At 38.3% G+C, this 21,476-nt stretch overlaps 2 protein-coding genes across 25 annotated transcripts in view; one reads left to right on the top strand and one right to left on the bottom strand.

The window, feature by feature from the left end:
• Positions 1-21,476, top strand: part of mical3a (microtubule associated monooxygenase, calponin and LIM domain containing 3a) — a 73,959-nt gene that overhangs the window by 11,049 nt on the left and 41,434 nt on the right. For 21 of the 24 annotated variants that reach the window (XM_037978083.1, XM_037978088.1, XM_037978082.1 and 18 more), the window contains exon 2: positions 2,713-3,035. The exons of 1 other annotated variant lie outside the window; for it this stretch is intronic. The gene's annotated coding sequence lies outside the window, so the exon portion shown is untranslated. Of the gene's footprint in view, positions 1-2,529; positions 3,036-5,249; positions 5,320-21,476 lie in introns of all 24 variants that reach the window. 2 more of the 24 variants (XM_037978079.1, XM_037978080.1) reach the window with 2 other exon arrangements.
• LOC108237503 (E3 SUMO-protein ligase ZBED1-like) lies at positions 7,047-9,709 on the bottom strand. Its single transcript, XM_017418963.3, has 3 exons — positions 8,385-9,709; positions 8,126-8,276; positions 7,047-7,902 (listed from the first exon to the last, which is right to left on the bottom strand). The coding sequence occupies exons 1-3, from the start codon at positions 9,662-9,664 to the stop codon at positions 7,462-7,464; spliced, it is 1,872 nt and encodes a 623-aa protein (XP_017274452.1). The 5' UTR covers positions 9,665-9,709; the 3' UTR covers positions 7,047-7,461.

Raw genomic sequence — 21,476 nt, 5'->3', positions numbered from 1 at the left:
TTTCAATGTAGACATCCTGCGGTAAACTTTGGCCTTTTACCACCTCGATTCGTGACACTGGCAGCCATATTTAGCCTTTGAATATATGCTGCTAGGGGTCTAGAAGGGACAAAGGACGAAAGGTCACAGTCATGACGTTTGACCCCTTTAACTGTCTGGAAGTGCTGGATTTATAACCCACCATTTTAGCAGCTTATGGACACAGTAAATGTCCGGCTTGGTGAAAAATGGGTTGAGTGTAGCCGCGCCCTGGCCACCGCTGCAGTTCCAGTCCTCACACAGCTCTGAGGTCTCCTAAACACATACGGTTAAATTTAGACTTGCTCAGACTGACCACAGCCACAGTCAGACCTCCTGAAAACTGGCTTTCATTGTTTGCTTTTTTTCCCTTCTCTCCACCACTCTGGGTGTATTTTTACTGGGATGCATTTGTTCCCTGACTCGATTCCTCTGCTGGACCCCCTATCACCTCACATGCACTCTGTCGACTTGTCCTGCTGCCCATCATGCTCAGGAACAGCTGACTTGAGCTGATTTAAGTGGTGTTTGCACAGGGTTAGTGCTCATAGTTCTGGAGGAAATTAAATGTTCAAGTCACAGCACTGGCAGGATTCCCTTTCCCTAAAATACTGATGGAATTCTTAGTAGGACTTTTTTCAGTATCATTTGTGTCAGCTGAGAGGTTCATATTGTGTTCATCTGAGGATTCAAACTGTTTTATTTCTGTATAAGCAGAACACATTCCTCTATAGCCTCAGGAATCATGGACAGAGTTTACTGGAATATGAGATTATACTTGCACTTTTTTGAATAATTGGGTTTTTAAGAACAAAGTTAATAATTTAAAGGGTTTTTTTTTTGTTTAAATTATTTACAGAAAACCTATTTTCATCATTTTCAAAAGCAGGTTTACATTTTTTAACTTTCTTGACTCCTTAAAAAAAATCCATTCCAATATTTTTTCTGTTTTTTTGAAGATAGACTTAACAAAGAGGGCTATCCATTTTATGAGGGATCATCACAAACGTTGTTTCTCTACATCCCTCCTCCTCCTCCTCCTCCTCCTCTTCCTCTGCAGCTCAATGCTCACTGGCCTGTACTGTAACTGGCTCCTGATGGAGAGCCATGAAAATGACAAGATCACCTATTAGCATCACTGCTCTCATTATCTCTTTCAGCTGCTCAGTTTATGAGCACATAAACAGAGACGTGTACGGTGCTTTAGAGTTTAGGGAAATCATTTAAATCTGAGTTATCTGCACGCAAATGCACGTACATCATCACATACACGTATAAAATGTCTTCTCTTTGAGAACTTACAAAAGTAAATATTCTAATTGGATAAATCTTTTTTTGCTTCTGCTTTTTTGTTTTTAGTATTTTAACTAGGTTGAAGGTTGAATAACACCTTTAGTGTCTCCAGGAGGTAGACGAACAGATGGCTTTAGAGACAATAGTGCATATTTTATTGATAACATTCACTGGCCATGTACAACATTAGGAGTGAAATGGTTGCATAATGCATGTGTCTGATTGCTGTTGAAGCACAGTGTTTGAGCTTCATTTTAGAATAGTTTAGACAGAATGTACCATAACTAGTAGAAAAAAAATAGCAGCCAGGAAAAACGTTTATTTTTTAATCTGTGAAATTATCAGTTGGAGCCCATCAAAAATTATTTTAGATAAAGTAATTAATATTATTCTCTGAGGGGATAAAACTTGTCATTTGGGTTTAAAAGATCTATGTTTTAGATGACCTCTAAATTTAAGGACTTCGGTGGCTTTTCATTATACTTTTTATTATCATTTCTGAAGCAGCCAAAGTGTAATGTTTCAGAAAAGCCATCCTGATCCTTCCAGAGGAAAAACATTTTTCATCTCATTCAGAAAGTCCCTGATCCCAGGACTGTTGCACAACAACGTGCGCCATGAATATTTCTGTTGTCGCTGGAAGTGAGCATGAAATTGACAGACCTAGTTTCCCTCAAATGGAATTTAAATTACTCTTTTTCTAAAAACCTTCATTGCCTGAATAAACACAGAAAGCCTTTTTTCTTCTTTCACTCAGGAGCTCTTATGAAACTATGAACACAACTATTTTTGTGTCAAGTTTTTTCTTAACTTTATAGACATTAAAATGCAATCTTTGACAAATATGTAATTTTGATGCCCAACACATTTTAATACTCCTTCTTAGCTCCTCTACAGATAACTGCAGCATTACTAGAATTCCTTGATTTAATAAATCATTTTAGGTCATTTAATAGTTTTTAGCACAGCTAAGATCAGCTGTTTCTTTCTGTGTTGTATGCCTCAGCAACCAAAAGTTGAATTACTGTTTGAATTCCTGCCCATGTGTTCGTTATGGTTCTTCCTGTCTCTACGAATGAATAGTAATAGTTAAGCTTCTGTTTGTTTTCTATAAATAGGAGCCTTCAGCCCATAGGAGGTGGATGTGTGATAGATCAGCAGGTTTAACTAGCCTTGTATGGGTACTCTCATATGACTTGTGTTATTTCTGCATGCTAGACTCTGGCAGGTTGGGAACCGGCTCTGCAGACGAGAGGAAAGCCGAGAGCCAGAGCCAGCAATGCCATCTCATCAGGCCAAATGTCTCCAAAAAATCAGCATGCCACTAAGTCAGTCAGTCATAGTTGTACCTCAGGGCAACTCCACCTTAAGAGGACATCCTTTGTGTCTGTGTGCTTACAGAGAGCCTCACTGAGGATTCCTCCAATCTGTGAGCTGGTGGGCGTTTGACATCTTCCCCTCCCTCATCTCGCCCTCTTTACTTCATTGGATCTGGCCAATCAGCACCCAAGGAGACCTGGTCACGTGACACTTCCCCCCTTTCTGGTTGCCATGACAATGAGCACTGGTCCAGGCAGCATCTTGCTGTGGTGAGAAGAGGAGGGGGAGAGAAGGCAGGAGGAGAGGCAGACAGAGAGGTGAAAAAAGAAGAAAAGAAATAGAGGATTCCAGCCAGAGGAATACATATTTGGACCAAGAGCCTGTTCTTGCTTTTACTCAGTGCAGTAAGTACTTCACCCTTTTTTATCAGCTCCATTAAATAAAAATGTATGCAGCTAATAGTCATCTGTATTTGACATGACATATGGCTTGGAAAAAATTGGGATGACATCATGTGAAATGTCTTTGTGCTTTTTGAGATTGTATGCAAGCGACCTCACCTTTGGTAGACAACCCTTTTGTTTGTTTGCTTCATTCAGCATTTACTGATCCTTAATGACAAACCTCTGTAGTGAACAGAGGTGTGGTGGGATCAAGGAGCTCAGCACAATAAGAGGCAGTTTCATAATGTGGTGAAACTCTCTCTGATGTATTGTGATCCAGCAGAAAGTCATTTAGCCTTCAACTTCTAATCTTGATCCTTTTTGTTTCTTTCATTGCTGCTGCTTTAAGTCTGTCTTCTTCCTCTCTCTCCCACTCATTCTCACACAAGCAGACCTGTCTCTGCTCTGCATCCTCCTGTGGTTTGTTTAATTAGCAAATCTGTGCAAATCCAACTAGGGCAGCTTGTTCTGTTTGGAGACCTCATACAATGTCCTTGTGGCAGCAGAAACAGTGGGATTATTGGCCTAAGGATGTTGTTGTTTTTCAACTTTGTGCTTAGACCACAGTAACATTATGATGATCTTTTTTCTTTCACTGGAGCTTACAAAGACTTTTACTTTTACTAAAATTGTATGGGACATCTAAATACAAACATAGATTTAAAAATGCCCTTTTATCACATGCAGCTTTTATCATATGTGAAATTATGAACTTTAACTTTTAATTTTTTTTAGTTTCATGTTAAGCATCTCTGGTGGTGCAGTAACAATATTTGAATGCTTTGGGAAAGCAGACAAAGGCTAACTAAATAGTTTTTTGTCTTTTCATTTCAGTGCAATTGTTTGAACATTACAGTTTTCTGAAATTGTAATTTTATGGTCTTCTGCTGACGCAAACTTCAGCCTCACCTAAACTATTGCAATATGTGTCTAAACTTTGCGAGAAACAAACAAATGGACTTTGTAATTTTGATGGAATTATATATTCCACTAGAAAAGATTAGTACACAACAACTCAGAGATTAAATCCAGTTACACAATCTTATTCCAACTGGTTATTTGCCTCTTCATTATCACAGCTGGATACCACAAATATTATTCACATTTTGATAACTCAGAACAGTAAATCAGCAGCTATTCATTTTAAGATAGGATAAAGCAGAATAGAGTGGAACATAATAATCCTTTCTTTGTCCCTCAGTGGGGAAATTAGTGTATCAGCAGCAAAGTGGCAGGCAAATAAAAGCACACAGAATACACTAGACAATGTCACAAATTTTAAACAATAAGTGACAAATAAAAAACAATAAATTCATACAATTGTGACAAAAATACTGAGTGAAAAACTATACAGTCAATAAATAGCAAGTATAGAAATGAAAATAAGCAAGTGTATTGCAATGAACTATTGTATCCCATCATGACAGAAGAAAGACATAAACATAAAATTACACACACTTTTTTTTCTGGATTTAATTTAAATTCAATCAATATTAGATACGATTTATTCCATTTGTCTAGCCAGTCCTTTATGTATTCATTTTTATTTATTTATTATGCGTCCTTTATGGTTCTAAGTTGATAACAATAACCTATCTGAGCTTCTCAGAAACAGTTAAGTGATTTATTATTTATGGTGCACGGTCACGCGCCAAGTATCGTGGAACACTTCACAGTAAATACAAATTTCAAGGTTCACACAGTTTTAAAGCTTTCTTCAACACAGTCATCACTGTGTAAACTAAAGCTGTAATTTCCGATAGTCTGAAAGGCAACAGACCTGCTGCGTCACTTTGGAGGAGACCAATCGGATTAAACTGAGCTAAACAACGACGGGCCACTTCAAAATGTAACAAAATGGGGGTTTGGCATTTTACTTTGACAAAGAAATGTTGACCTAAGTAAATATAGGATATATTTTCTTAAGCGTATCTCTTCTTAGTTTGTTTTGTGTTGTTTTATTATAATTAATGACACATTTGTTTTTTTAATATATTCTTGTTACGCTTTGTTACAGTCAGATCACCCCTCTAAGTTACCATTATGGTATCACCCGATCCTTCTGTGTCAGTTTCAAGTTGCGCCTTCTCCCTCTGCTGGTCCTGTGCTCTGCTCAGGGCACACAGTAATAGCTAGTCAATATTTATTGTATTCTGGATTTTACTGTGAAAACAGGGCCTACCCGTGGACATGGATTATTCCTGGCCATTTACGAGTGGATTATGAACAAGGAAAGGAGTCAGAGGTATGACATCCCGATCGCTTGCTTGACAAACACACTGTATTCAAAACGCGGAGAGTTACCTTTGCACGTCTGGAAGTTAAACGCTCTGGTGGTTTTAATAGAGCTGCTAACGATTTAACTGCACTAGCCTGTGATAAATCAGACATTTTTATCTGTTTTACACACGCTGGTCGTTCCGTTTGTGCATCACTGGTTATTTGCCAGCCACGGTCTTAATAGGACAGCCTGTGGAATGCTGCGAGTCGTCCCGTTTCATTAGGAAATGCCCCCATCTGTTGCAAAATAATGCAAACCACAAGCTCATTAGCACTCCTAACACGGGGAGAACATTCAGTAATACAACAATGCCTTGTTGAAACGGCTTTGTTTTAATTTATGGTTGTGCAATGAATGTTTTGAGGTTTGACAACATCTTATTTGGATTAACAACACAGTTACAACAGTCTCTCTATTTGCCACTTAGGGAGGGAATAAAATGTTATGAAAAGCTGGCTGGGAAGGACCTTATTATGTCAACACCTTTTTAACCCTACACTTTCTTAAGTTAACATTTTACACAAAATACCTAGAGTGGGAAAAATAAGTTTCATTGCTGATGTGAATGTGATGATGATAGTGTCTGTTTACTGATTTAAATATAAAGTCTCTCTGATTAGGTCACTGAAGAAGACAAAGAGAAAGCAATTATAAGTGCCCACCTTTAGTAAAAGTTAAATACATCAAATAGTGAAAGCAAGGAAGTAATCTGTATTAAAGTTGCTGCTAGATTTGTTTTGAGTTGTTGCTTTTATGCAAATCCCTACACGGTGAAGTACAGCTCAACACCTGATTTGTGTGCAGGGCTGGCTCATGTTGTAGAAGCTGATGTTATTCAAATCGTCCTCCTAGGTTGGCCCTGAGTGATGCACGCTATCATTTGTCTGCTTTTGGTTTGGTTGATTGATTGCACTTTGGCTGCAGCACTTAAAACACATATTGCTCCCGCTGACCCGGATTTGGTCCATGCATTAACCCACAACATAAAGAGTCAGTCAGTGGCTAAATGGAGCGGTAAGGTCCTGACCTGACAGGCGTTTCTGTTGCACAAAGACTCTTGTTGTGTCTGAATTGAGTGATTGTTTGTCTGTTTTATAGATTGGTGATATTGCACCTTTCTCTTGCCAACATTTTACTAAATTCCATTTTGCCTTGTATGAGCTACATTGCTCAAACTAATGCGTCTCATACGTCACAAAAGGCTGGGAAGGCAGATGCTATCTGGGATTTGCTCTGTGTTTTATGATCTTTGTGTTTTCATAAGTCAATTTCTCTTCTGAGAGGTCAGGATGTAGAGCAGAGGAGGAGGATGTTTGCTTGGTGACTGAGTCAGCTTTACAAACTAAGAGAAGATAGCTGCACTTTGGCTTATAATGATACCAATAATGTATTATAATGCATTGTGCCATAACTCTTATTTGTGTTGTTATACAACTTGATTTGAGGCTTTTTACCAAGTTGGTAAAAGTTCAGTATATTCTCTCAGGTCTTTAGATTCCTAAAAGCTTGTTTCTTCCAAGTCAAGTCACGCTGACAGGAAAAAATACAATTAAAATGTTATTTTCATTAGGGCTGGGTATTGTTAGGAACCTCACGATTCGATTCGATTTCGATTATTGCTGTTGCGATTCGATTCGATTCGATTCGATATTGATTTAAAGTTGTGAAGACACAAATGATTTAAGATAATGTTGACATTTTTAAAATATTTATTTTCATACAAACTTCTGTAACATCACATTTCTGAGCATAGAAACAAACTTTTTTCTGCAATGTGCTTACAGTAGAAAACTGTTCTTAATAAACAATAAAAAATAAAGTGCATGTAAAATAAAATTAGGCATAACTTATCTCTTGAAGTCTAATATAAATAAAAATGCATTTCAATAACATCTGTGCATATTAGTGCAGATTTAAACACAAATCATAGGGTTGTATTCAACTGAATTGCACTGAAAACGTTTAGTGCTTGTAAACATTCTTAGCTTTTGAACATGTAGTGATTAACCTCTCATTTTTTAACATATCTTGAACTGAACTATAGTACTGTAGCCAGAAATAAAGAATTGTACTGTAACAGTACTGTTCTTCATTTCTGGTTACAGACTAAGTGGGCACGTGGAGATTCTTGTTCAGAAAAAGCAGCTGATCCACATGCTCAGGCTTCAATGCACTTCTCTGGGCTGTGACTATGTCACCTGCTGTGGAAAAGATCCTTTCAGCAGGTACACTACTGCCTGGGATGCAAAGGTACCTTTTAGCTTGGCATGACAACAAAGGGTATTCCCCCTCATGCTCTCTCCACCAGTTGAGTGGATTTGTGGAGAGTGGCAGTGGTTGCACCTCTTTGTAACGCACCACCTCATCCAATGCCTTGGTATCTGTGGTTCTGGACACTGCTACTGGAGTTGTATATGCGCTTCCAAAAAGATCAGCCAGAGCACAAGAGTCCCTTGCTTTCTTTGGTGATGGTCCAGAAGGGTCATCAACCGGCTCTCCCTGCTGTTCAATTGCCTCACGGTCTTCATCCATCAGCCCACTCTGTTGCTGCAAAAAAATAAGAAAATAATCGCATTGGAAAGAAGAGCTTTATCATTTCAAATAGCTCATTTAAAATGCATTGTAGGGCTAAATCATTAAAATAAAAAGTATATTAATTTGCCAGTGTTCAAATAATTGCAGACAAGATAGCATTCCATAAGACAACAAAACAAAACTATTCGGTGTGTATGTGACAGAATGCATTTTTTATTTATACTTTAGTACTTACTGAGCTTTTAACAGTGGCCAATTCTTTTGTGAGAGCTATAAGATGCGTGAACACTTCTTCTCGCTCATCATCATCTGACAGAAAAAGTAGGGCCTTAAACCTTGGGTCCAGGGCAGCAGCAATGGAGAGCTCATCCTTCAGACCCAGGTACCTTGAGAAAATTTTAAGTGACTTTGTGTACACCATAATCATTGTTTTTATAAATATTAATGACAAATTATTTAATTGTGTTGCAAAAAAGTTATATATATATTAATACCTTTTTTGGAGATCCCTGCACATAGCAATCTTCATTTCCTTCACCACTGCAGAGTCACTGGATGATGGTTGCATATCCTCTAGAAGTCTTTCTTTTAGAGGTGCAATGACAGACAGACTTGGGGTGCTTTCCTGAGACATCACCAAGGTGGCTTTCTTTAATGACTTCAGAGCCTGAGCAATATCCTCTGCTGCTGTAATGTCTGCCTCTGTAAGGGAGCATAGATCTTTTTCCTGCTTTCGCACTTCAGGTGCAAGTAATGCAGCAGAGACAGCTGGTTGTTGTTCCAAAAATCTCTCCAGCATATCTAAAGCGCTATTCCATCTTGTAGAGACATCAGTCAGTAACTTGTGTTGTGGGAGGTCCAACAACTTTTGATTCTTCTTGAGTGCATGACAGGCCAAAGTGCTGCGATGAAAAAAAGCAGAGATGCGCCTCACTCTGCCCAGAAGCCGTGTGACTGCAGGGGTTTTAAGAGCAGCCTGCGAAGCCAAGTTGAGCACATGGGCAAAGCAGCCAACATGCAATAGATCAGTGAGACCGACAGCAGCTAGCATGTTAGCCGCGTTGTCTGTAACAACAGCAGGCACTTTTCCGGTTATGCCCCATTCATTTATTGCCTCTGTCAACAAGTTTGCTATATTGCTACCTGTATGACTTCCATGAAGGGGCCTGGTCTGAAGCACATTTGACACCAATTCCCACTCGTCCGATATGAAATGAGAAGTGATGGTTACGTAGGGGTCGGTAGCTCTCGAGGTCCAGCCATCACACGTCAGAGCAACTCTTTCGGCCGACTTTAACGACTCCAAAACGTCTGTCTTCACCTCTGTATACAGTGACGGCACAGCGACTTCTGTCATGTATTTACGTGTTGGTATTGCGTAGCGTGGTTCGAGTATCTTTAGCATATTCTTAAAACCCTTGTTTTCAACAACACTGTACGGTCGTAGGTCCTTGCAAATAAACACGGCTACAGACTTTGTGATTTTTTGTGCGCGGGCAGAGCTTGACGGCAGTTTAGAGATGAATGATTTGTCGATTTGTGTCTGTTTGGAGTCAACAGGTTGTGCTTTTTGTAGCGCATCTGCGTGGTATCTGGTTAAGTGATTGCGCAGGTTTGTCGTGTTACTGCAGTACTTTAATTCTCTCTGGCACAGCTTACATACCACCTTGCTTTTGTCGACTTCTTGAGTTCCAGATTTAGACAGGAAAGCAAAATGAGCCCAAACATCTGACTTAAAAGTTGACGGAGTTAGCTTTCTACAGCTGCTCGCCATGACTGTTGTTATGCACTCAGGTGCTCAGCACAGTAACCAAACTCGCAGCGCCCTCAACGTGTCAGGAGGGGAATCGATTCTGAGGAGCCCCCTAATCGATTATGAATTTTGCATGAAATTATTGCGATGCATCGATTCTTCAATTATTTTACCCACCCCTAATTTTCATGTCACAAAATCAACCTACACTCCATCACAAACTGACTGAAACCCCATAAAGATTCACTAGGATTATTTTTTCTAACTGGACTAATGCCTTCCTGTGTAGGTGTAGAAAACTGAGGATTTATACAGGAAAAGGTGAGGCTGGGTCACTTTGACCCTTTGCTGACTGTCTCTCAGAGGGGGAAGTGAATTCCTTCCTTGCATCGACTTTTCGTGACCCTGCAAAGTATCATGAATTTGGAAATGGCACTAGATGAAAGCACAGAAGGAAGGAAGTCCTCCAACAACAACTGCTGCTGTGTCACAAGTAACTGGACTTGTCCCAGCTGCCAGGTTTGGACCCACAGGTTTATTGCTGTGGTTGACTCATCTGTAGTGCTCTGCCTCCCTCTGATATCAAACTTACATACATTTCATAGCAGGTGAAGACTGCAGTATGCCCTTAAAAGGAGAGATGTGTGTAATTTGACTTTAATGGCATGCTGTTCCTCAGCAGGCACTTACTGTAAGAAAACTGACTGAGGAGCAAATACTGTGGTGCACTTTCAATCGAACGCTGTCCTGAATGAGGTCAGGGTGATTAGAGTTTTCCTGAGAGTTGAGTCAGACTTTGGGAAAACATTAGGAACTTGTTAAGGTTACTACGCTACAGTCTTTTTAATAAACATATTTAAATCTGTGAAAGTGTAGCACAAGAAGCAACTCCATCCTCAGTTTTATTTGTAAAAACAATATAAGATGACTGAAAGCCACTAGTATTTTACCTGCACTTCCAATCAGGCGTTAAATATTGAAAAGCACAACACTAGCACTTGGAACTAACAGCAAAGTCACTGGTTAAAGTTGTGTGTGCAACTTACTAGTTAGCCTCCGGTCATTTGCTTTAGTGATTTCCCACTGCATCAGATTTAAGCCCAACTACTTGGTTGTTCCTTCTACTTTACAGGTCAGTAATAGGTCAGCATGACAGATGCATTCTTGAAGCCAGGTCAGGGAGTTTGTTATGTTGGACGTCTGCTGACCCTTGAACACGACCCTGACCCTAACAGAAGTCGTACTTTTCTGTCTGTTCAGATTGAATGACAGCGACATTATCTAAGATGCAGGTATTTATTGATAACACTTAGATAGATTTTCAGTTTTAAAGTTTAGTAACATCAGACACAGCATGTCAGGTGGCTGGGAGTTGCTGAGTGTCAACATGACAATATGCAGGATTATTGTGGGCCTTGATGAGCTAGCAGCAGCAACAGGGGTGTCACCCAGCAGCTGGTGTAGCCTGATAGATTTGGACTGTGCTGAAACTATTTAGACCGTATTCTGTCACAACTTTATTTTCATTCACCTTTAAAACAGCTTAATATTTCTCGCAGTAAATCTTTAGGCAGGATCTAGCAGCTGCTGAGCCTCTAACTGTTAACCTTCCTCCCAGCTCCAGCCTTTTCACTGCAGTAAACGGTTGTTGTCCCCGGAGGCAACATCGTATTTCACACTGACTCGATAGTTGTCTTTGCGAGAGCCTAAGATCCTTGTTTGTCTGTCTTTGTGGACATGGCAGAACGTTTTCTCTGGCAGGTCTAATGGAGAAACAAGCCCACTTTGGGCTCTTTTCCAGTATAAAGAGCCCCTGAGTTTTCTTTTGTATTTCATGCTGGGCCAGTGTCTGAGTTACTCACACCAGGTTTTAACTATTCTTTTACTGTAGCAACCTGTGATTCTCATCAAACACCGTGTCAAAGGGTGCAGTTATAAATGGTGCTCAACCTCACAGAATGGCATATCAAGCAGACACTTAGTCTTCTTAATTGTAGGCCCTTAAGGTTAAATCATTATAACATGTATGTATCTGTCTGTCTTGCTCTTCCTGTGCTGAGTGAAGGCTTTTAGGTATGCAGCCATCACAGACCAGCTTGCGTTCAGCCCTCCAACAAGCTCAGAGCAAAAAGACCTTCAAGGTGACGCCACTCACAGGATGTTTGCTGATTCTTTGAAAGTTTGTTTAAGTCGGTTTCACTTAATTACAAAGCACTTTGTTCGATTTGACTTGTGTCTTAAAACGTGTTAGAACAATGCAAACACCAGCATCAACACAAGAAAAGTGCCCCACACCTCATTGTCGCTTGTGTTATTGTCTCGAATGCACAGATTTTGCAGAATCGTTCTGAGGCTTTTGGAGTGTCTGCTTCAGAGGTGCTGCTAAAGCCATCTCAACCACTGCCCCATTGCATTTTTAATGAAACATTTAAACTAAGAAATGCTTTATTAAGTTTAGACAAAAGCTAGTTCATAATTTTACATTGAAATACTTTGAACAAACAGTAACTGTTTAGTAAGACCTGCGACTTGCCTGTGGTCACTCTTGGGATTTATTGTAATTCTGGTTTATGGGTTTCTACCCGTCTCTTCTTTCCAGGTAATCCACCCCCTTTAACTTCTCTTTCATGTTTATTTATTAAAACATGACGAGCAGCCAAGCAAGTTTTCATCTAGTGCTTGAAACCAAGCTTTGCTTCACCTGCCAAGTATGATTTGACTACAGCCTGCATCTTGTAATCGGTGACAGGTATTAAAGCATAATTTAGGAGGACTCTGTTTTCATTCTTTCATGCTGAAAAGCTTATCAGCATGCTTCACAGCTCTCCGTGGGTGTTAGGTTACCTTCCTACTGCAGCTCTGCACGTAGTGAAGGCTGGCCGACGTTCCTCCGGTCCTGAGTGGGCTGGACTATTTGAGAGAAAGAGGGAGATGAATGATTTAACAAAGCGGCGCTCAGTAGAAGGCCACACTCACGTTCTCACGCTACTCTCTACTTGATGTGCATACGTATGCAGCTTAGACGTCATCTTCGAGCTTTCGTGCAGATTTCTTAATGTGAAGATAAAAAATGTGAGACATTTGTTCAAATAGTCATGACAGAAGCTGTGTCTTATTTTATTGGTAAACAAAAATCTCTTCATAAATCATTGCTTTGTTATACAGCTAAGCAAAAAAAAAAGGTGAGTTAAGTGATGCAGTGACTCAGTGGTGTCAACAACCAAGTAAAAGCCAAGAGTGACATTTTTAGTAAAGTGCATTTTATGGCTCAACCCTATAGCAGTGGCAGTGTGATTTTTGACCAGCTGATATTTGTGTATCTGCTCTCTGTGGTCCCTGCAGTACGCTGTTCTTTGACAGGCTGCCACTAGTCAGATTTAGAGGATGTTTGGACCTTGGAAAAGGGTCAGGGTGGTTCTGATTCCCTTGTCCAAAAGTCCACGCAGAGTCCATGTTGCTTGTTTACCATCAGAACTGGTCACAGCCACACCCACATGCTGAGATTAGTGAGCACAAGTGTGGATGCCACAGGATTAGAGCTTCTGATGGCTGTAGTTTGCTGTCCCATCAAGGCTTTGCAGAGCAGCTTGGAAGCACTTCGCTCTGCTCAGATCATCAGATAGATTAAAATGAGGTATCAAGGCTGCTGACAAATCTTGAGAGAACATTTTTTATGTTCAGGTTAACTTAGAACTGTTGCATTTAGTCATATAAAGGGGCTGGTATGAGATTGTGACTACATGATCACAGGATTATGGTATTAAAACAAAACTTAAAAACACAATTAATTAGCTTTTTTTAAAAAACAGAAATGTAGTAATACTACTATTAGTACTGCTGCCTAAATGTATCACATATTGCTTACTAATGACTATATTGTAGGTATAATAGTAAAGTAATACTCAATATAATATTTATTTATATTTATTTTAATTTTAATATATAGATATAAAGAAGGAGATGGACAGAACACAAGTGAACGTGTTCACAGTCACTCTGTTTAAAATTGTGTCAGCTTTTTCCCGCACTCAGGACAGAGTTTAAACCAGTTTGTGATCACCAGTTAGGTTTAGAACATTTTGATCTATAATGATTTTTAGGTTCAAGACTAATTTAATCACAAGTATTGAGATAAATTAATAAATTTAACACCAGAGAGTCAGAGGGCTATTTTAAAGTAGTAAAAAAGCTCATCATGAGCAGCTTGTTTAATGAAATAGCTCATGTTTAAAATATCTCATGAACCACTGGAGGGATTTAAAAAAGCAGAAAGCATTGGATGTCCTTCTACAATTGATTAACTTTTGGAGTCAACACAGCTAAAAATTTAAAATCAAATATTCTGATTTACACAATAAGTGTTCCTTAAAAAAACTAGTTGTGTGACAGAATATTTTTTCTCTCTTTGTAACCACGTTTCCAGTTTTTCAGTTGGTTCACTTCTTGCAGAAAAATAACACGGAGACAGTGAGGGTTAATTTTCAAACTGGATTTGCACATTTCCAGTGTGTTTTGTTTTTTGTCAGAGTCAGTCAGGATTTCCTGCTGTTTGCTAAGTGTCTTTGAAATTTAAACATTAGCTTTGTAATTAATATGGGGAGGGAGGAGGAGGCGTGACCAGAGTTGAAACAGTGGCCAGAGTTTTACTGGTGTTTTTTCATGACGTGTAAGAATAAAAGAAAACATACTGCAAGAGTAGCAATTGTGTATGAAACGTACAGTTTATCTATTTTTATTGATTCTTTAGATTAACAATTTATTTAACAGTCTGATCTCTTTTCTTTACAATTCAAAATAATAAAAAAAAGGTCCATGTTTATATTGAACAGGTTGAGGTTTGTGTCTGAGGAACTGCCTTTCTGGCTTTCATCTCCTGCTCGCTTCCATTCCACATCGGTCATGACTAATCCTTGGAGACCTGTGTGTGTTGACTGTGTGTTGCCTTGTGATCTCAGGTTACACCTTCTAGTCTTTCTGCAAAGGCTGGATTAAAGTTTATGAAAACCAAACTATTAGGTGTCATTTCTCTACTCCTGCATACTCCTGTGTGAAATAGACAAATGAACAAGACAGATAACCAAATGTTTAAAACCAAAGAAGGTTTTTATGAGTCGTTGTACTGATAGTGCAGATGAAATGAAAGCAATGCTGTAGAGTTTTTGCTTATTTTTTTTACCGTTTCTCTTGTTAGTTCGATTCGTGGCTGCATAACTGTTGTTTGTTCTATTCATGTTATAAAAGTTGTGACAATAGGAAAATTGGCAATTAAAGAAGGTGTGTACATGATATGGTATAAGCTCTAGTATGAAGCTCAGTGTCTGACCCAAATAATCAAGACAAATTGAAAATGACTGAGGTATTTATGTGAGATGTTTCTATTATGAATTTTACTTCAGATTTTTCTCTCAGTCTTGTCTTTTTGATGTCAATTCCTGAGAAATTCCCTGCCATACTTGGAAGGGCTTTGATTATGTTAGTTAGATTTAGAAACGTTTTTGGGCTCAGGCTCAGTTCAAACCTGTTTCTTTTGGGCAGAATCAAAGATTGTCTTGGCAGCACAAGTAAACGGACATGAACCAGTATTATTTTTGTAGTTCTTCTCTGCTGCATTCATGTTAAACTTTTCAATGAGACATTTTGAGAAGGACAGTTGGAGCTTGCTGTTTTCTGTGAACCACTAGCTACAGTATGGCAGCATAAAGACCATATTTATTACATGTATGGATCACATAGTGTTGAAGGACAACAACAAAGCAGAAAAAAATGTTGTGATGCTAGAAAATTAAAATCCTAAAACAGAAAAAAGCAGTGATTTTCACTTTAACTTGAACTTTTTTTAAACTTATTGCAGAATATTACATAATGAAGAATTCTTCATGTAATTTTTAACATTCTTTCTGCTACCAAGTCTTGACGAGTGAAAGACTATAAGTTTGTTGTTGGTATGTTTTTTTTGTTTCAAAATGCTCCACATTCTCTGTTGATGATAGGTCAGAAATGCAGTCTTGCCAGCTCAGCACCTCTTATTCCTTTTGCATTATGTGCAGAATGTATATACTCCTTCATCAGAAATGGTCTTTAAGGTTTGTTTGTTCAGTAATTTAAGTACATTACAAAAATACTATTTTATTCAAAAATTTCAGGATCTTTAACATATATTTTTAACATTAAAATGATTCAGGAAAAATATCATTAGATATTTATTTTTTTGTACAAAAGAATTAGTAAAGAGGTTCAGTGTCATTTGTTGCACTTGATGCATCTCAGGTCCTGGTTCACTGAGTCACAGGAAAGCAGAGAAATGATGTCTTTAGTATTAATGTGTCAGTCTTTTTAGCCTTTAAAAGAGAACGCCATAAAACTTGTAGGGTTTGAAGCTTAGAGCCTGATCTGTTTTCAAAGTTGGTGACAGTCAGATGAAGTGTTCAGCTGCAAATCGACTGAAAGGAAGTGTTTCAAAGGGCCAGATGGTTCGGAGACAGACTCTGCCAGAATCAAATTAACTGTACTCAAATGTTTGTGTTGCTTGTGAGCTCTGAGGCTTTGTCTGTTTTACAAATTGACACAGGTTTCTACTTTCCATTAGGAAAAAAAATACCTTTAGTGTAACACAGTGGTAGAATGTTGATTAAAAACAATATCTATGCACTTTTACAGTTCATTGCATTCTATATTGGTCATATAGTTCAGTGTTACACTTGCAACAAATGATTGACCAAAATCTGCCTTCTATTGTCTTGAGTAGCCTTTTGTAGTGATTGGCAGGTCAGTGCTGAATAAAGGTTCACATTTACTCTGCATTGACATGGATCTCTATGCCCAGCAGGAGATCCACTTAAACAGCAGTAGCTGAAATTGACAAAGTTAGAGCCATTATGTGTTGGCTAATGTCATTTAGCAGTGGCAGTCATCTTGCATTTGGTTGCCCTTTAATGTTAATGAGTTGGAAATTTACATTCAACAATTACTTTCTTTGTGTTTGACTAAGTTCTTTTCAGTGGATCTTGACATACTTTGGTAATAGACAGACTGGGCTGATGCCAAGAGTTTCAAAGTTTCAAACAAAAATATTGTACAATGTGTGGTGCTCTGAGTATGTGTCGTGTATGGTGCTGAGCTACTACCACCATATTTTACCTTAATATCTGTAAGATTTGCTGAATTAAAGCTGTTTTTGTGTTTGCTAAGGTTAGCGGTTGTGGCAGACTTCACATGTGGGTAATAATCAAGACAGGCTGATGAAATATTGCAGTCATTGTAACCCTTAGATCAGTCATGTGTTGAAGTCATTCACTCTTGTTACTCTATCTGTGTGAGTTTTATGACTCTGTTGACAAGTCATGGCATTCTCTGGAATGATGATTTGTCTAAAGGTCTAAAAGGTTGTACAGTTGTAAATGAAACATGGTTACAGTTTAATGAGTATGTGGCAACACATATATGAACACTTTTAAGTATGCTACACGTTGACATGTTTGTTTCAGAAATATAACAAAGCAACAGCTGTGCTGTTTAATGACAGTTATTTTGACATTTGAATATGCAGCAATATAAAAGACAAAAAAGAAGGTACACCTCTCTCGAACCTAAAAAATATTTCATCTTTTTGTTTGTGTTTTTTATGCTGATGTCCCCTGTCGCTGAGGGGCTTCAATAGTGAATGACTTCAATGAAAATGTTTTATTTGTTTCTGTTCAAAACAAGGTTTAAGAGAAGTTTGTATTACTATTATTGCTTTCTTTATGCCATTCAAAGGTAAATGCCCTTAAAATGGCTTCATACTGAATATTTAGAAGATGAACCTTTCATTAACTTAGCCTTGATAGCTCTGTCTTATTAAAAAGGAACAGCCCCATGAGCGACTTCAGGGGCTCCATCAGGTTTAATAGATCTGTCTTTGAGATTATGTTTCTCTGCACTGATGCCCTGTTGTTTTTAAGGTGTAATTGTGTCGCACAAATTGCAAAGTAATTGAGTATTAGGAGTTAAATGCCCTGCAACTAATCTTCTTTATCAGCATACCAGTAGTCCAATAATAGACCACGCCTATTGTTACATTATTCTGCCTATTGTTATTATTCATGTATCTAGTCATGGTGCTGCTGTAATGTAGCCACTCTTAGGCACTATCTTGATGAAGGCAAGTGATATGCTAAAGTGCTCATCAACTGGAGAACAATGCCAAAATAGGCATCATGCTAACTTGACACAATAAGACTGGGGACATAAAATTTTAAAATTCTGCTATTTACATATTTTTTTGCACTTGTTTTTAGGTTGTCATCACCTGTCACTGCAGGCAAGCAATAAGGCTTTTGCCCGTGTCTGTGTGTGTATTTGTTTGTCTGTACCGTTAGCTAAATATCTCATGAACTACTGGAGAGATTTGAATGGAATTCTCAGGAGGTCATCATTGGATGTACATCTAAAACATATGCATGCATCTAAAAAGCACAAAAATTACACTCAGAAAGGTCTCCAGCCCAGATCTGAACCAAAGACCTTCTTGTTGGGAGGTGGTAGTGCATTACAGTTTGTTCGGACAGCAGTGTTGTTTGAGTAACAGGCAGGTAACAAACTACGACATAGGCAGCACGGAGACCCCACTGCCAGTTATTCCTTATGATGTTGAATTTTTTATCCTTGAATCTCTGAAATGTTAACCTTTAAGAACTCCGTATTATTTTCAGCAAATGGGACATTGGATACAAACACATATTAACACTGTGTGGGGACTGCCCACAGCTTTTAGCTGTTTTTTTGAACGACCTACCTCAACTTCATCCACCATCTCCAGTTCTAATTTAAAATCTTGCACACAAGTCCAAATCAACTGAATTCCACGAGTTAATATTTCTTGTTTGAAGGACAAACTTGCACAGACATCACTTTTCATTAGATTTGAACGAACCACCTTGGAAACAATCTTTTTGTTTAATAAAATGTATCTACTGTGGAACATCAGATTTGTGTAGCCTGTTGTTCAGTGGTTGTGCTGTGCAACATGAAGCCTAGTGGCCTAATCTTTTGGTCTATTTTTAGATTGGTGGATGACGTAATGCAAACAACAAAAAGTAAGGGCATGCTGTGTGTGTGTGTGTGTGTGTGTGTGTGTGTGTGTGTGTGTGTGTGTGCATAGCTTGAGAGAGAAGGGTACTCTGTTACTGTGTGTTTAACAGTTGGCATGCATCTGTGTAATTCCTGAGTGAATGGTGTGGATGTGTGAAATCTTGCAGCTTATCCAGAGAAAAATCTGGATCTAGAGAAAAAGCCTACGCTGCATTCGATTTCTTCTTTTTATTCTTTACTTGTAATAATTTTGTGGAGTTTTTTTTTGTAGAGCTGCATTATTTGGTACAGTGTGTATTACATGTTTGTGCTCTTTTCATCACCAGACTCTCTTGTCTTGTTGAGTCTGCATATTGGTCTTTGCAGGAGTCTACTAATATTCAAGTTGTGAGCCTGGTTTGTTGTTGTTAAGCTTTGTCAGACTCCGTAGGTAAACATGACAAGAGAAGATCCTGTCTGAGTTGCACTCTATATTATATATTGATGAAATGGAAATATGTATGAAAATGTTCCCAACCAGATTTACACGCAGCCATGTGGCTGTCATATTATCCCCACTTCAAGCTTTCAATATCTCTATGATGTTATAATTATACAGAAGCTTTCCAATACGTGTTTTACTCATATGAATGAAACTTTGTTGGACTTCTTAAACTGAACAATCATCTTTCCAAGTTTGTCTACCTACCTACTTACCTACCTACTTTCTTACTTACTTACTTATCAGCAAAACATATTTTATACAAATGTGAGATTACCTGCTGTCTTTCAGATCTAAACTCTTTTATTACTGATAAATAGTGATACTTTTTTGGTTTATAATCATGCAAGGAATCCAAAAGTGAAGTGTGAGAATTTAGAACCCTAATTTCAGTCTTGCCTGGTCCTTCTTAATGTATTTACATACTGTACCTAATCACAGACTTGTGCTGATGCAGATTGTTCCTGTAGTTATTATCAGAAACCCCTGTTAAGGTCAGTTTATGCATTTATCTCTACAGAAGAAAAGATCCAGCTGGTTATGCGTGGTAAACGGCTTGTTTTTGGCTTGCTCTGGCACTGTACCCTTCAGTCTTGATCCTAACTGTCTGTGGCAGAGCCAAACGGAGAGCCTGTTGTTTTCACTGCAGTGAAAAGTTGGCAGGTTGTGAAAAGGAGGCCGCCTGACCTCTGTACCTCCGTTCTTTTCATCATGTGTTGCTTCTGGGTCTCAGACTACATTAGTTTTCATTAACTAGTGCAGCATCCTGAATATTGGAATGCAATACTTTAACAGAGAAATTGGTAACTTTTAAATATTGTACTAATTTGTGTTTCCCCGGATCTTAGATTTGAGTTACCTTTTGGGATTCTAATCATTAAGATATGAACGATTAACCTTTCTGTAAATTACAGTTCATTTTTACCTGTCATCTTACCATAAAACTGGTGACATGATAACATACCGTCTGTTACATCCTTTTACTTTTTTTTGTAAGAAAGAACAAGTGTTTTCTTTCCAAAATACCAGCATAATCAATGTTATGTTTTTGATTAAAGTCAATTATTTCTTCAGTAAACAGTAATTACTTGACTTTATATTGAATCCTTCATTCAGTTGTTGCTAAAGGAAACCTGAGTAAAATGATTTCATTTGTCAAAACATTTTGAACCTCAGACAAGCAAGACAAGTTTCTGCATCACTGCCTTGGGAAGCTAATGCAAAGCAGAGCTGCTGCTTGCCAAAGAATATTTAGCTGCAAATGAACCACATCAACTACTTTTCCCCCCAGTGACTAGCACTCTTTTTCCTGCCATCACAGTTTTTGTCATAGTTTTTTTTTCTTTTTCTTTATCATATCTACCTTTTTGTACTCACTCTGTTGATGGTTAAATGTGACTTTTAAAGATAGTTTAAGTACTATTTCTGTCAATTGCATTCAGTCAGATAGTGGACCCAACAAGGCATTCCACTTATTAGCAAAGCTACACATGCCTGAGAACATGAATGATCTTGTCCACCTGAGGGATAAAAAGTTGAAAACATAAGAAATAACAACTGCATGTCATAGCATGCTTCAAACACTGAAAGCGAGTCACATATTGTGGAGAAAACTTTAAATTTAATGTGGAATTTATCTCATTACTGCCAGACTATTATCTTAAATATATGGATTAGTGTATTGTTTATAATGTATTGGAGTTAAGTGTTTTTGGGATCCAGTATCTGGAGTCTGTCTGGAGTCATTTCGACACAGGCTTGTTCATGCACTTATGCCCCATGTACTTCCTATTTGACTTTGTGTAGATTCATTGCCCTTCCTGAGTCCTGCAACTTCATTTTAAGACTGATGCAGAAAATGATATTAGAGATGCACCAATTTAGGTTTTGTGGGCCAGTACCAATTCTTCTGCAGCTCTGATCAGCCAATACAGATTTTGACCAATTCTGATTTCTCTCAAACTATAATTAACAGAATAATGTTTTTTATTATTATATTTTATTTTTTTATTTTATTATTACTCTATTCATCAATCAGTGTAATCCTGTTTAAGTCCCATCCATTCACTCATTTTCTTTACCTGGTTCTCCTTTCTGGTGCCTATTTCCAGCAGCCACTGTGTGAGAGGCAGGGTATAGCCTGGACAGATGGCAAGTCCATCACAGAGCCACATAGAGACAGACGAGACAAACAACCATTCACACTCTCACTCACACCTGGGGACAATTTAGAGTTACCAATTAACCTAACATGCATGCTTTTGGTCTGTGGGAGGAAACTGG

This window comes from Kryptolebias marmoratus, linkage group LG11 (genome assembly GCF_001649575.2).
Source record: "Kryptolebias marmoratus isolate JLee-2015 linkage group LG11, ASM164957v2, whole genome shotgun sequence".
NCBI classification, from domain to species: Eukaryota; Metazoa; Chordata; class Actinopteri; order Cyprinodontiformes; family Rivulidae; genus Kryptolebias; species Kryptolebias marmoratus.
The sequence above is the reverse complement of the archived record's forward strand: the minus strand, read 5'-3'. Positions and strand labels throughout refer to the sequence as shown.

What these genes read in the sequence shown, in the direction of transcription:
- LOC108237503 (XM_017418963.3), bottom strand. Translation starts at nt 9,664, where the DNA reads ATGGCGAGCAGCTGTAGAAAGCTAACTCCGTCAACTTTTAAGTCAGAT. An exon ending in TGCAGGGATCTCCAAAAAAG is followed by an intron (nt 8,277 to 8,384) that starts GTATTAATATAT and finishes AATTTTCTCAAG; the next exon opens with GTACCTGGGTCTGAAGGATG. An exon ending in TGGCCACTGTTAAAAGCTCA is followed by an intron (nt 7,903 to 8,125) that starts GTAAGTACTAAA and finishes ATTTTTTTGCAG; the next exon opens with CAACAGAGTGGGCTGATGGA.